Raw genomic sequence first — 15,601 nt, 5'->3', positions numbered from 1 at the left:
CAAATATGTAAAGCTTGAAGGGTAGATTCTTATCTGGATTTTACCAATTCAGCCTTAACAGTTTGCACCAGCTGAGTATCCTCTGCATCATGAGAAACTCTTAGAGCTTATCACAAATATTTTATCAACAAATCACCAAAACCAAAATGCTTTCGCAGAAATGTTTTGGCTTTGACTAAATTTTCTTTGGAACAGTTCCTAGGCAGCATGGAAGAAGAGCCAATAGAAAAGAATGAAGTCTATGCATCTGCTCTTTCTGGGCATGTCCAGATGAGTGTCCACGTGTATTTCCCCAACGAAAAATAGCAGCAGTGCATAATTGTGTCACTACAACTCTTTTCTGGGGAATGCCCCTGCATGCATGGTCGGGTGCACAGCAGGTTGCCCTGGGTAGGGCAAAGGAGGCTGGGACCAGTACTTGGGTGCCCCCTGCAGCCTTGGGGTCCTGCCTCCTGAAACTGCAGTGGCGGTGATCTGGGCATGAAGAACCTGGCCAACAGCCAAAGTATGGCTCTGGCCAGCCAGGGTCTGGTTTTGGGTGGTGCGTGCTACAACCATGTGTGATATCCTGCTTTTTTTTCCTACATTTTTTTCAGCTACCAGGAGTTCCCAATAGCTAATTTTGCCTCCATGCTGCAAATATGCAGCACAGAGAGCCCTTTCACATGTACCATGTGCATTCTGAGTACTCATCTGGACGTGCCCTTTGATTCTAGGAATTGCATCAGGGTATCTTTTATCTTTGTTACTGGGACTATTGATTATTCCATAGTGGCATGCATACATGCACTCTCTCGCTCATTATTTTGTTTAAAAACTCCAATGTCTCCTTTTGGCCCCACCAAAAAACAAACAAACAAACAAACTCCCAAAACTCAAACCTTGAATATTTTTTTCTTTTCTGCAAAGTGGAGTTATTGTTTTCCAGCCAGTACTAGAAACTACATTCCAGGGCAAAAATATAGTCAAGAGCAACTAGTTACGTTATTTAGAAGTCTTACCAACTTCTAAGTAATATTTACGTTCCATACAAACTCCTCAAACCCTGTACAAACTCTTCAACCCCAGGTACTGCTCAGTGTTTTTATTTGAAAAGATGAGCATACAAATCTGAATCAACAAACAGTCTATGTGCATGCTTTCTTTCTTTTGAAATTTTAAAGTCTTTGCAAGGATGACAGGAAAATTTTAAACACTAATTGTATTAGACATTTCTATACTGATCAAGCTGCTACAATCAGTGGGTAAAAGCCACAAGATTCAAAAGATGGGTGTCATTTGGATAAGAAGCCACAAGTATGATTTCATTTGCCCAGAATTCTTGACTTTGCCAGCTGGAATGGAAATTTGCTAAACGAGAATGCTTGGTAAAATTCTCAGCATTCCCCGTTTCAAATTAAACCTCTCTTTTTCATAGAATTTTATGATTTGGATTCTTCATATGATGAGAAAGAGCAAAGTTATATAGAAAGGTACCCAGGATTACCTGAACAGTTCAGAAAAATATTTCTTTTCAATTTATCTTAAGATATCCAAAATTCTTCCATTGCAATTTATGGACAAAGGCATGATTAAAAAGTTCTTGGAAGTTCAGCAGTGAAGCAACGCACCCAGGCCTTTGGGGCAAAGTGGAGATGGTGATTTCTGGTTTAAAAATACATAGATGGTAGCAGCAGTCACTGTTTTTTGCCTCTGCCCTTAGGCCAGGCCTGGCATGTTTGCCCCTATCCCACCCTCTTAGTTACACTACTGCTGAAGTCAATGGAAAGACTCCAACTGACCACAGTATATTTTAGATCAGTTTCAAAATAACTTTCCATTGTAATGGAACAGTACTGACATTTAAGCTGCTTGCAGATATTAAAAAAAACCCACAACTGAGCTTTACCAGAAGAAGCAGTGTGTTACTTTGACCTGGTTCTGCAACATCTGTAGAGAATAGGTGCTTCAGCAGGGCTTTTTGGCACTTTTATCTAAATTTGATTCAATCAACTATTAGATAAAAGCACCAAAAAAGCCCCACTAAAGTGCCTGATCTTTACATACATTGGGCAAGCCAGGTCCAATTAAGGTGCTGACTCTTTTGTGCATGTGTGGGGGTCAGCATAGGAACACACTGAGTATAAAGGACCATTTTGGGTTGGGGGGCGGTTTTACGTCCAAGTGGAAATGAAGTGCCTTATTTTAACCAAATGATTGTCTAGTTCTGTTTGAAAATTCACCAGTTTACAAACTGACATTTGATAGATAAAACCAAACAAAAAACCTCTAAAGACAATATGGCATATATAGCAAGCAAGTCAAATAAAATTAAAACCCACTACAATAAAGCAACAATAACAATTCTTAAAAGGTACAACTGTAAACAATATAACAGCACACTATAATGTTCCTATAATGATCTAAGGCTAAACACTGAAAAGTACTGAGTAATAATATCTGTTATCCTTGATTTCAATGGACATCTTAAAAGCTTGGCAGGTAATATGCAATACCCAAAATCTGGCCAAAAGCTGTATCTAGCTCATCTGGAAAACATTGTTTGCTCGTGCATATGGTCTTTGTCTCCTTGACTTGTAAAGTACTCTTCTATATTCAAAAGGATCTGCTCCTGAAATACAGGTAGGCTTCAGAACATGTCTATTCAATTTGTCCGGCTTGGTAGTGTTTGGTGAAATAATTTTTACTGAGTTTCATTTGCCCTGACATAGCTAGTAGTAGCAAAACTAAATAAAATCAGAGACACATGGTTCATATTGGGCTGATTCTTGACTAAGCACAAACACCAGATCCTCACATTATTATACTACTGCAGCTCCGCTGAATTTGATGGAGCTAAGCCAGTATACATCAGTATACACGAGAATCTAGCTCAAACAACATGTAAGTGCAAGATAAAAGGATTTAATTTTTTTTTCATCATTTTCTATTTCTATTCCATTATTGATGTTTAGAGCTCAATATCTATATCTTAACACATAATGAGTCTAACTTTTGGTCTAGAAGGACATGTGTTCCTCCACAGCCCAAGCCTCTCCCATCACAACCATCACCATAGTTCCATACTCCTTTTGAGGGAAAACTAAAAACCTTTGATTGGTAAAGGGAGTAACTTTGATATAAACATCCCCAAAATGAAAACAAACACAGACCCTATTAAACTGCCCTTTTTATAGTCACACTTCAGAGCCAAACAACACTGTGTGCTTGGAATTGAGAGGGAAAAGTATCATGGTCTTTGATTTTTCAGGGTTGCTTTGAATGTCGGTCCCCTTGTACTCAGCACCCACAGTTCACATTGTTGCAGATGAATTGTTTTATTTCTCCTATGAAATTAAAATTTTAGGAAAAAAGTCAGGAAGCCTCTATAGGGGGCAGTTGTGCTTAAAATATTGCTGGGACCTCTTTTGTGTTCATAGTCTAAATTCACTTCTTCTATAGTCTGCCTAGCATTGTGTGACAACGGGCCATTTTGAGGCCAGTTATGATATGGGTCCACCCACCTGTCTAGGGCAGTCTGCTCTGCCTGGCTTGCCACACCTTGATGTATCAAAATAGATGCAAAATGCAGGAGGCTGCCCATTTTATTGCCCTGATGCTAAATGCATGGCTCTGAACCTCCCTTTACAATATATCCCATGCCTCACAGATGGCATCCAAAACCACTTCCAGCTCCCCTGACCCTTTAGCTCAGAGGTTCCCAACCCCCAGAGTGTGGCCTGGTACCAGGCTGCGAAGGGTTGGCTGCCAGTCCACAGGAGGGTTGGCTGCCAGACCAGAAGTCCAGAAATGACTGGTATACTGCAGACCTACAGCCAACCCTTTTTTATACTCAGTATAAAAAAGGGTTGGCTGCCAGTCAGCAATATGCTGGTCCCTTCCAGTCTTCAGTATGCTGGTCCACAGTTTGCTGGTCTGCAGTCATTTCTGGTCCATAATCTAAAAAGGTTGGGTGACCATTCTGTATATAATAGGGAAGTACCTTATTTTTTTTGCTTTAAAAAACTTCTATTCATACTCACAGGCCATTTTGAGAACAAGCATAGCAATTTTTAAAAGCAGTTTGGGAGCCTGTAAAAATGCGACTCAGTTTTGATCATTTTGCGATTGTGTGTTACATAAATCTAATCGGAAATTGTAGTATGAATGCATTTTTAAATTGTATATAATTTATCTTGGATCAGGAAGATTTTTTAAATAGAAATTTTATACGTAGATGCATTTTTTCTGCCAACAAACCAGCCCCCCCACATAATTAGTCAAGATATTTTTAAAAGAACATAATTAAAGCAAAACACAGGTATCTTTTCATTTTAGTGATGAACATGTAACATTAGCATGTTTAAAATCAAATGATGTTTTATAACAGAGAATTTTAGTCAGACACACAAGTCTCCATCATCTACCTCAAAGGCCTTGGGCGTGATCTCAGAGTTGTCTCTTAGAAGCCCATATTTATTTCAGCATTGACTCAAGAGCTATACAGCCTTCCCATACCATGTTCCCAATTGGGACACCCTTCTAGGCATCCTTATCCAGTTAGAAATATGGAATAACAGAATTTGCAACCTCCTTATATCTGTACATGAACCCTAAATAGAGAGCCTATGATCTGGAGATTTCGGATATACACCAGTATTTCATTGCCTGGAGTATTCTCATATTCTCTAGTACACTGATGGCAGCAGGGTCCCACCACAGAGCTCCTGCTCCCTCAGGGCAGCAGTGGTTCTGTGACAGCTCACTGAGATAAGCAAACCTGCCACCCCAGGTCCTGGAAGAGCTGCAGCTTTGCTCTTTGTAGGCGCTCTCCTTCCTTTCTACTTGGAAGGGAGAGGGAGAGAGGAATATGATGGAATTGTGGTTTGAAATGGAAACTTTTTTGTGGCTGACTAACCATGTTTGTGGTAGATGCGTGTTCTTTGTGGCACTACAGTCTGTATGTATGCATCCTAGCTTTTTGCAGCAATTCGAAGGCATATATAGCACTACAAATGTAATGTGGGCCTAAGGCCTTAGTCTTCAGTCAGCTCCCAGGCTGCCCTCTGAAAAAAATCAGCTGAATTTAGAGATTAAGACATGTAGTGACTGACCCACCCTATTCTCTCTAAAAGAGAATGGAAAAGTTCATATCACCCAATCCCGTTCTTTGACGTGAGAGCATGAAGCAGCCAGCAAGGGTCACAAGTACATTATATCAATAGTCTCTATTTGAATCCAGTGGGTAAAGGTTCCTGGGAACTTCAGGAGAGTAGTGAGATTATATCTGTCATATTTTTCAATCCTTTCTGCTCTTAGCACTTACAGGATTCACCAGTTCTAATTTTCACACATGATTCATGCATAATTTTATTTTATTTTTTCAATAGAAGAACTAGTACACTGACATAATTGATTATAGCATATTATAATATGTTCAATATCCATATTTTATCTCAGTTTAATCAAAATAAATATTTTAAAGTAACCCTACAACTTTTTTCCCCAAACACTATTTTACAAGTCTCTAAAACAATAAAACAGTGAAAAGTGAATCCCTGAATTTAAATATCTCTCAGAAATTTACACAGCAAATGTCTGTAGGGATTTCTAGTCTACACCATGATGTCACGTAGCAGCTGTACTGGAGGTGCTCTGTTGAAAGGCCACTGACAACAAATGAGAAAAACACTGGGTAAAATATTGTTTCAGCCTTGCTTTCTAATCCTCTCTCACAGCTGACAGAACTGACACCTCATACAAGTCTGAGAATTAAATGCAGTTATAAAATTAGTGAACAAGAGTCCTATAAAGTTTAACAGGCTTTACGTTTGAAAATTCTACTGGTAACTAGTTTTTCCACAAGGGGGTCATAAAATTATTTTTAAAAAGTAACTTTTCCAAGAATTAAAATAATACCCTTTTTAGAATAATGATACCAAAAAATACCATTTTTAACAGCCTCATAACAAGTCATCTGTTAAACAACTTAAGTCTTAAAAATGCTAGAAAGCAGAAAGTAGACATGCTTGTTTGTATCTTTTAAAAGTTCCTCTTGATACATTGCAGGATTACCCACATTTTGACTAGATTTCCCAATTCTCAAAAAAAAATAATCTTTGCAAGTGATAGTAATGGAATCTATTGCCCAAGAACAATTGATGGGAAATGGGCATAAGGCAGTATAAAGAAATGCTAATGATGCTTTTAGGTATACAGTTATATTGCAGGGCTGCAAAAGGACATGAAATAAAAGGTTTCCATGAACTGTCTGAAACATTTTACCCCGAGAGAGATTCACCCAATGAGGTAGCCCGTAGCCCATGACACCAAAAAGAAGGGGCTGTTAAATAGGGCTTTGAAGCTTTGGGTGCCAATTCGATTCAGAGGAGATTTGGCCTGATTCTGCGGCTGAATCTCCAAATCCAAATCAAATCAGGAGACCAATAAAAAGGTCCAAATCGATTTGAAGCTCTCTGAATTGATTCGGAAAAATTCAGAGAGCTTTTCAGATTTAGGCAATCCCTACTCACCATTGCAGCGAGCTAGACCCGGACTCCATGCAGGTAAGTAGGGGGTGAGGGGGTAGGGTTGGAGGAGGGGGGAGGGGAACATGGGGGGACCCACACGAGGTCCCATCCTCTGCCTGCTCCCCCAGCCCCCTTAAGCACCCCCGACCCCCACCTGCTCTCCCAGTCCCATCAGTGGCTGCACTGCCCAACCCCAGGGCCCTGGCACTTAAAATAAAATAATAAAACAAAGAAAAAGAAAAAAAAAGCTCCACACTCACCAACTCCTGCCAGGTGGGGAGGGAATCCCTGCTGTTCCCCTGCCCCATGCTGCATGGGGGGCTCTGCCATGAGCCCCCATCCCCCGCCCACTCTTCCAGCCCTGTCAATGGTGCTCTGCCTAGCCCTAGCTCCCAGTTCTTGAAAAAAACACAAACAAACAAACAAAACACAACCCTTGCATACACCAGCTGCTGAAGCAGCCATCAGGGCTGGGGGCTTGTGGCAGAGCCCCGCCATGCAGCAGGGAGGAGTGGGGTGCAGTGGAGATCGCACCCCCCCCCAGCTGGCAAGAGCCAGTGAGTGCAAGGCTTTTTTTCTTTCTTTTTTTTTTTTTTTTTAAGTGCCAGGATGCTGGGGTCAAGCAGAGAAGCCATTGGCAAGGGGTGAGGCCTGTTTGATTTGAAGATCTGGCTGATTTGGTGGCAGCTAAATTGTTTCAGGACAGTGATACAAATCACCAGATTCAATCACTGTTTCCTGAATTGGCTGAATACTTGCCACTTTGCACAGACTTACTATTTAATGAATCATGAATTATGAAAGGGGTGGAAAAGGCCCATTAAGTCAACCCCTGTCCCCATAACAGTTGATTCACACCTCCCCCACCAGAGAGCTACTTCTGACATTTTTCTCAGCCAGTTTTAAAATGTCTCAACATACAAGACTCCCACCACTTCCCTTAGAAAGCAATTCCACAGTCTAACAAAGTATCTTAACAGTAACCTTTCCCTATTATTCAGTCTAATGGGTTTGTTGGTTGTTTTCCCCTCCATATCTCACCTTACTCCTGGTAAAAAAAAAAAAAAAAAAAAAATCAAACAAAAATCCCTTTTTCCTTTGTTAGGAGGAAAAATTTAATTTCATTCTTGTTTACACCCTTCAAGTATTTATTTACAATTATGCTCCTGTTTCATGTCATTTGGCAAAGTTGCACAAATCATTAGGTCTCTTATTCTTTCCCCATAAATCTTATTCTTTCCCCATAAAATCTCTAACCCCTTTGGGTAGACTTACCACAGGAAAACCTTCTTTGTTAAGGCTAGAGGGATTCCCCCTAGGTCCCCAAGTATCTTGGACCATCATGGCTACAACATCACTCTAACACAGCCATGCACTTCTATATTTATTATAGGTATACACTGAAATGTAAAGAACATTCCAGCACCTTGTTTAATTTCTGTATTCACCTAATATCTACTGCACTCTCAGTATATAGCATAATAAATAAGCAACGCTATCTTTTCTTCCTCTAAATTGCTGAGTTACTTGTCTTTTCCAACTAGCTCTGGGGACTGTGTTTGGAGAAGCATCCTAACTTTATAATCTTTCATGTATGTTGATAATCTCAAATGAAAAATATTTACCACCTGTTGGAAACTGCACTCTTTTTTAAAGGTAAAGGTAAGGTGGTCCTCAGTGGGCATGGTTCTCCCAGGTGTCTATTAGAAAGGTAACATGTAATGAGCCGTCTAACTGGGCAAGTATTAGAGGTGAAAAAGTATTATGAAACACTACTTATCAAGTGTTTTTATCTTGTTTTTATCTTATTTATTCCTGGAAATTCTAACACTCTTGCAATTTGTATGAAATGGTTGAATAAACTTTTGAATTCTTAAAATAGGTTAAATTATAAGAAAAGCAAACAATATTTATGGAGAGGTAATACCTACTTAAATATGCTCACATATTCACATTTTTGTCTAATTTCTTCTCATACACCAAATGAGAAACAACAAAAATGGAGTAATCCAAAAGTTTCATGCATTTATTATGGTAGTAATGGCTACCAACTGGGCTTGGGAGGTAATCTTCTCCTCAGGACAAATTATTGCATAATTAGCCAGGTGCATTATGGGTTACTTTGGGGCTTTGCCTTTATTTCTTGGGCAAGCAAGATATGTAACTACTTGTATTCTCCACTGCAATGATTTCTTAGGCTTGGTTCCAGTGCTTCATCTTATTTCCCACTGGATTCTTTTATGTTAGCCTTGAACTGAATATTGGACACAGGTAAAATTTATGTACACTTCTCTTTTTTAATTAGCTAACACAGGGTCTTAAATAGTATTTAAGATAAATACACTCTTTGACTTTACCTGTAGACCAAAGAAAGCCATCACAACTGAGTTGATTGTACCCAAAACACCCTCAGGATCAAAAGGCTGTGTAGTTTTGTATAGTTCCTGCAAAAGGAAAAAAAGAATACATGCTTACATTAAACCAAGGCAATGACACTCCTACATTGGTCATCTGAAACCATGTTGGCAAGAGACGGATGATGTCCCTGGCTAAACCAGTCTTATAGGGGGGCATCATATACAGACCCTGCAATGAAAAGGATAATTTAAAGACTGTTTGGGCTCTGTTTTTGAGTATGTCATAGCCTACCTCATTGTTTTTTTGGGTGTTTTCCTTTAAACATGACTCTTCCCCCCCCCCCCTTTTTTACCTCTGTGTACATTCCACTGCAGATACAATTTCTATGGTTATTTATTAGATCACAAACATTTTTAATTTACATATTATCAAATTAACTGTTGTTAGCTAAGAACATCTGGCCTGGAGTGGTGAGACAGAAAAAGAGAATGTGTACATTTTTTGTAAATAGCTTCTAATTTCCTTGTAAACCAAGAGATTGTGTGTGGGGTTGTTTTTTTTGTTTTGTTTTGTTTTGTTTTAGGGGGGGTTGTTTTTACTATGGCATTCCTATGTGTTTTTTTAGAACTGCAATGTAATGGTCATATTGGTGTTAAAGTATTTGTATAATCACGCACATGGGGTAAAATATTAAACCCAGCTGCACCCATTTTCTGTCAAGTTCTAATTTTACTTTACTTTAATTCAACTAGATTGTTGAACAGTAGATGAAAACATTGAACATTCAAACCAAAAACAGTCACAGAATTGTGTGCTAATTCATGAACTGACTCCCAAATGGATAACTGCAAATAACAAAAAAGGTTTTTACTGTTATTTAATCATTACAATATCCTTGGTAGTAAAAGAGCTACAAAAGGAAGAGGGTACAGAAAGACTGATTGATTCTGAGTCAAAGAAAATGTGTGGGACAAGATGAGAATTTACAATATTGCCATCAACTCAATGAGCCAAACATCACCCTGCATTGACTGTCCCTGGCTCAAGATCTGGAAGACAAAGACTGCTGTAGAAACCAGCCAACCCACACCATTACACACACCTGAAACTGCATGTCGTAGCCTGAAATGCACATGCTCAGTACGCCAGGGTTGACCCTTGCCTAGGCAAGCCCCTGCTACTATGGTCATAGAAGGTCTGCCCTATAAAAGGAGGCAGTGAAGACAGACCCAGTGGGATGCTCTCTCCATCTGGACCGGCACCATGCCACACCACCTATCCACCCAGAGGCCCTGCCAGCGACCCTCCTCTGAAGAACACCTTGCTGGAGAAGACCCCAACTCGCCACTGAGGATCAACTCACAGCCCAGGATAGGTCGCTATCACCCACCTTCCTTCCCCAAGTAAAGGACCTGGCTCTGTCCCTACACACCTTGACTTCAATCCCTTCTCTCGGGGGGGGGGGGTGGGTGGGTGTGTGTGTGTGTGTGTGTGTGTGTGTGTGTGTGTGTGTGTGTGTGTGTGTGTGTGTGTGTGTGTGTGTGTGTGTTACCTCTCAGCTCTGTGTTCTTGGAGAACCCTAGCACAGGACACAGCCTGTCTGACTCGCAAAGAATTCCCCCCCTCTACCTAAACAAAACTGATTAAGATGCAGTGGGAGACATATCTAAAGCCCTCCAGATAAGGGAGCAACTGCCCTATGTCTCATTTGCATTTAAGATGCAACCAGATGACCATTCATTTACATGGCAGATGGAGAACAGAATGCCTGAAGGAAAGACTGTAGTGAATTCTGGGATCAAATGCTAATCAACCCACATTTACACACACCCAGCTCAGCATTTATCAGACCAATTCTAACCTGAATTTACAAAGGACCTCCCCCCCCACCTCATCTAACCAGAACTAAGCAAAGTAAAGTTTAATAGGCATCTCGGGCTGTACATTCCTTGATCCCACTATGGGAGGCCTATTTAAACTTGATTGACTAAAACTCAGTTGCCAGGTTAGGGAATGCTGAGGCAAAGAGACCAAGTCAGAGGCGGGGTGAGCAACATTTGAACAGTGGTAAAGGGTTCATCACAGCATCTAGCCTGTTCGAGCCTGTCAAGGAAAAATCTTAAGTTTGGTGCTGCCATCACAGGGAGTTGAAACTACAGACAGGCCTCCAGAATGTGCCCTCTGGGTGACCTGGAGGCTTGTCAATCACAGAGCATGAGGTAATCCGATCTAACACACATGCTCAGTTCACTGACTGCATGATGTAATTTGACTAGAAATTTCTCTGTGAAGAGTGTTCTGATTGGCCACTAAATTCTTGTAAAAGGTTTGTGAGCCGCCACACGGGTGTGGTGAGGTAGTGTGTGTGTGTTTTGGAGGAGAGACTGTACTCGATCCTGTGAGCAGAGGCTGCGGACGGCAGGGACTGTGAGGCGCAAGCAGAGGCTGCAGACGGTGGGTGGAGCAACTCGTCTTTTCGATCTCGGTTTCGGGACTGTTTGGCTTCAATTTTGACTTTGGCTTACTTTGTTCTGGCTTCTCATCTCTGACCTCGGTTTGCGGACTGTCTTTTGGACTGGCGTCACGACCCCGTTCCTCAATTCACTACGTTACAGCTTTTGTTGTTTGTTATCCCGACCATGAGCTGTTGACCAGTCCTGGGACTAGCTAGTGGGCAGCAGCACCTATCCCTCAGGGGGTAGAAAGCAAGGGCTCGCTAGTGAACCCCGTGGGCCAACAGACCTCTTTGTTGTTCGCTATACTGTAACTGAAGAAATATCTGAGCCTCCGCTTCCCAAGCGTGAGTAAATAAATCATCTTTGTTTAAAATTCCCGTACAGCTCACACTCCACCGCCGCTAATCCCACCTGTTTGTATTCCAATTGCCACCCCAGCCCACCGTGACCTTGGGGCCCGACTCACTCGGTGTTTGGTTACTCTGACAGAGCCCTGACCACAAGTGTTGTCATACTTTTCCCGGGATGACTGGTGGAAGTCCTCCCCACAAAAGGTTATGAACAATCCAATAATTGCCTTAAGTCTGTTAAAAGACTATAGCAAGATCTGGAAAAGTCATGCTATGCTGAGACTTGTTCACAACAAGTAAAAATCCCAAACCCTGTTGCTGCAAGCTACCTATTGTTTCTGAAGAATCAGTATATCTGCTATCCATAGGAATTTCAAGTTAGCTCCTAAGTTTCTGGTTACTCCTTAACCTTATGTTTCTCCTGATTATCAATCAGTTTCTTGAGCTGTTCCAAACCAGATAACCCCTTGTTAATAGAAAAGACAATTATTTACACTATTAAGAACGCTTTGAAGAAGCTGAACTGAGGGTATAAAAATCTGTAAAAAAAAGCAGCAAAGGGTGTGTGCACTTCAAGAGGAGAAGTCTGTCTGACAACATTCATGGTTGTTCTTGAGAAGCTGGAAGAAACAGATCATCTCCCTTCAAGGATTGTGCTAAGAATTTTACCTGTCAGCATTGCAACCTGAGTTCCTTGGACAGGTGAGATCCCAGTTCTTGCTCTCTCTCTTTTATCTCTAGGCATAAATTTCTGAACCTGAACTGTATCAGTTAAGCTTGAGCTAAGTTTCCCCAAATACTTAGTGAAACCAGGGTAATATTGTAATTTTTTGTGTTTGTTTTTCCTTTGCATGTCTATTACTACTAGTACCATTATATATTTCATATACTTAGCAATTGCAGCAGGGCACTGAGGTGCCTGCTACTTGTGGAGCCATAAGTGAGGAGCCCAGCTCTGGGTTGCCAGGGTAACCGGTGGGAGTCAGCTGACTGGAAGGGGCAGGGCCTGGCTCCCATATAACTCCCAGGCTGAAACCAGGCAGGAAGTTGCCTGCCAGCAGCCATAGGAGTAGGAACTCTGCCGAAGTGAGAAAAAGAAAGAGGCTAGAATGCACAGGCAGTTGTTTGGGTGAGAGATGGAGAAACCCGGTGACAGACTTGAAGGTGATTATGGCCAGACGGCTTAGGTTTATGTTATATCTAAAGGGCTTGAGTTTGTGTTGACGGTTTACAACCAGAGGACCGGGTGAGGCGATAAGGGGATGGAAGAGGCCTCATAGGAGAGCCATGGCCACATGGAGACCCCAGAGAAGCCCTGGGGGGGGCAGTGAGAAGCCCCAAAAAGGGGGCTGCAGAAAGCCATATGTCTGTGGGGCATGATTGCGAAACAAGGCTGTGGAAAGCCAGAGCGCCTGTGGGGTGCAATTCTGAGACAAGGCTGTGGAAGCCATAGCACCTGTAGGGTGTGATTGCAAGTCAAGGCTGTGGAAAGCCAGAGCACCTGTGGGGTGCGGCTGAGAGATAAAGGCTGCAAAGTGCCCAAGCACCAGAGGGCGCACTGAAAGACAAGGGCTGCAGAGAGCCTGGGCGCCAGAGGGAGCACAGAGAGTGAGATAGACTGAACAATGTCTGGTACATCTGCAAGGCTTGGGGCATGGTACAGGGGTGGTTGGAACCACGCATAGCCCACAAGACTAGGGTGTTCGGAACCCCATTGTATAAACAAGGATTGGGGTAGTATGAACTGTGACCAGGAAGACGAGAGACCACCTCCCTTTAACTTTCATAAGATCAAGATGAGGTGGGCAAGAACGAAGGTGCATTAATGCAAACTTGTCACGGTAGGGAGTGCTAGTGGAGAGCATGGCAACCCTAGGACATTTCCTCTGCCTGGTACAGCAATAAATAACATTTATAGTCAAACTGGTAGTAACTGTGTATATTTTTCCTCTCTACTTCTCCTTCGTCACTTGCTCTGCAGCAACGCTTCTTTTACCTAAGCTAAAGATCCGTGTGAAGCCCAAAAATACTATGGGGTCTGCTCATCAAGAGGCTAAGGATTGGGACATGCAGAGTTTGAAACACATAAGGGGATCAGCTTGTACAGGCTGATTGACCCAGTTTGGCTCAGACGTGCCCTAATGAACTGAATGCTGGCCCATGAGGGTGTCATCTGGACACCCAGCCAGATTCAGAGGTATTCTGTTTACCTGTGTGCTTGTGTCTGACTGCAGTTTATTGTTGCTCTGATGAACTGATTCTTGGCATATGAGGGTGTCAGCCTGTCCATGCTGATCAACCTGGCTGGGTCAGGCATGTCACATTAATCTGTGTGTGTATGACTGATTTGGTGACTGGAAGAACACAGCCCCATTGAAACAGTCCTGCCAGATAGCTCCATTGGGGATGAGGACTTGCATAAGGGAGATATACAGCTCCATATAGAAATACATTGATAAAATTACCAAGATCCTAGAAACATATCCCTAATAAATGAGCGCACCCCAAAGTAATGGGCAAATCTGGTAACAGTGTGTGCGTGTGTGTGTGTCTGTGTAATAAAACCCCGAGTTGGGTTTTTGTCTTATTGACCTCTCAGCCCTCCTCCTTGATTTCCCAGCTATCTCCCAGTTTTCTGTCTTTGTTTCCAGCCCCAATCTCCCAGCTTTCTGCTCCCTCCACCCCCAATCTCTCAGCTTTCTGCCTCTTTTTCCTGGCTGTGTTCTCCTTGCCACTGGGCTTTTTCCCTTGCTTCCACCCCAGCACCAGTGAATAACCCCAGGGCCACTTGACTTTAAGTAACCCCAGCTCCCCTTCCAGTCAGTTCGAATCCCAGCCCTGGCACGGTTCACTCTCTTATTTTTCCCTCTCTCATCTTAACCCCCATCCATCTCCCTCCTTCTGGAAGTCTTTGACCCTTGATTTCCCCTCCCATAGTCACCAAGCACCCTAGGTACTCCATGTACCCCCTAGCACACACATACACACCATACCACCCAAGTTAGGCACTCACCTGTGTGTATGTGTAGGTAGGTGGTGTGTGTGTGAACTGGAATATATATATCATTGTGTGCGTGATATATGAATTAGTGATCCGTGTATGTGTATTGAGTGTGTGGGTATTGACAACTGATTTTTGTCTAATGTTCGGTGTGTATAGTGTGTATGTGCTTGAATTGGTGATAGGTGTGCATGTGTCTAAGCTGGTAATTCTGGATGTGTGTGTGCCTGAGTTGGTGGTGGGGGTGTATGTACCTAATTGATTTTTGTGTGTGCGTATAAGTGCAATTGTGTCACACCCTCCTGTCTAACAGTGCGATTTTGAGATCCTGAGAGTTGGCCTGGTCCCACAAGACAACAGGAACAGAGGCGGCTCTTGCCCCTGAAATTCTAACCTATCAACTACATGCCTGAACTTGAATCTATTTTCCTCAGTAAATTGTTCAAAAACATTTTTTTGATACTTAGTTAATGGCTTGCTGTCCACGGTAGTGGCTCATCTATGGAAACTCAGCTGCCTCAGAAGTAGCAAATCCCTGGTACAACATAATTCTTACTGCCAGTTTCAAAATGTTATGTATTGCTGCAGTACACTATTAAAAGCTATTAGCTACTATTTTTCATATCAGAGGAGAGGCTGCAGTACTAATATGGACCTGCTCCAACACCTAGTAAACTCAGGACGAGTCTTTGAATTGACTTAAAATTGCTCTTGGATCATAAACAAGTTACCATACTTATGCTGACCATACTAAACTGACAGTTCATAGATTTCATAGACATTAGAGCTGGAAGGGACCTCAAAGATCATCAAGTCCAGGTCCCTGCCCCAGGGGCAGGAAGTCAACTAGGGTCAAAGGACCACAGCAAGATAAGCATCCAAGCGTTTCTTGAATGAGTCCAGAGTAGGTGCCTGCACCGCATCTGG

The 15,601-nt window shown here is 42.2% G+C and overlaps 1 protein-coding gene across 1 annotated transcript in view; it reads right to left on the bottom strand.

Moving 5' to 3' along the window:
* Positions 1-15,601, bottom strand: part of LOC149859665 (heparan-alpha-glucosaminide N-acetyltransferase-like) — a 393,188-nt gene that overhangs the window by 62,910 nt on the left and 314,677 nt on the right. The window contains exon 14 of the mRNA XM_090058700.1: positions 8,867-8,953. Coding sequence (XP_089914826.1) covers positions 8,867-8,953 — 87 coding nt within the window. The remainder of the gene's footprint in view (positions 1-8,866; positions 8,954-15,601) is intronic.

Source organism: Crocodylus siamensis, chromosome 7 (assembly GCF_052110815.1).
Source record: "Crocodylus siamensis isolate JL-2025a chromosome 7, ASM5211081v1, whole genome shotgun sequence".
NCBI lineage: Eukaryota > Metazoa > Chordata > Crocodylia > Crocodylidae > Crocodylus > Crocodylus siamensis.
Note: the sequence above shows the minus strand (reverse complement) of the source record. Positions and strands in the feature narration are given on the sequence as shown.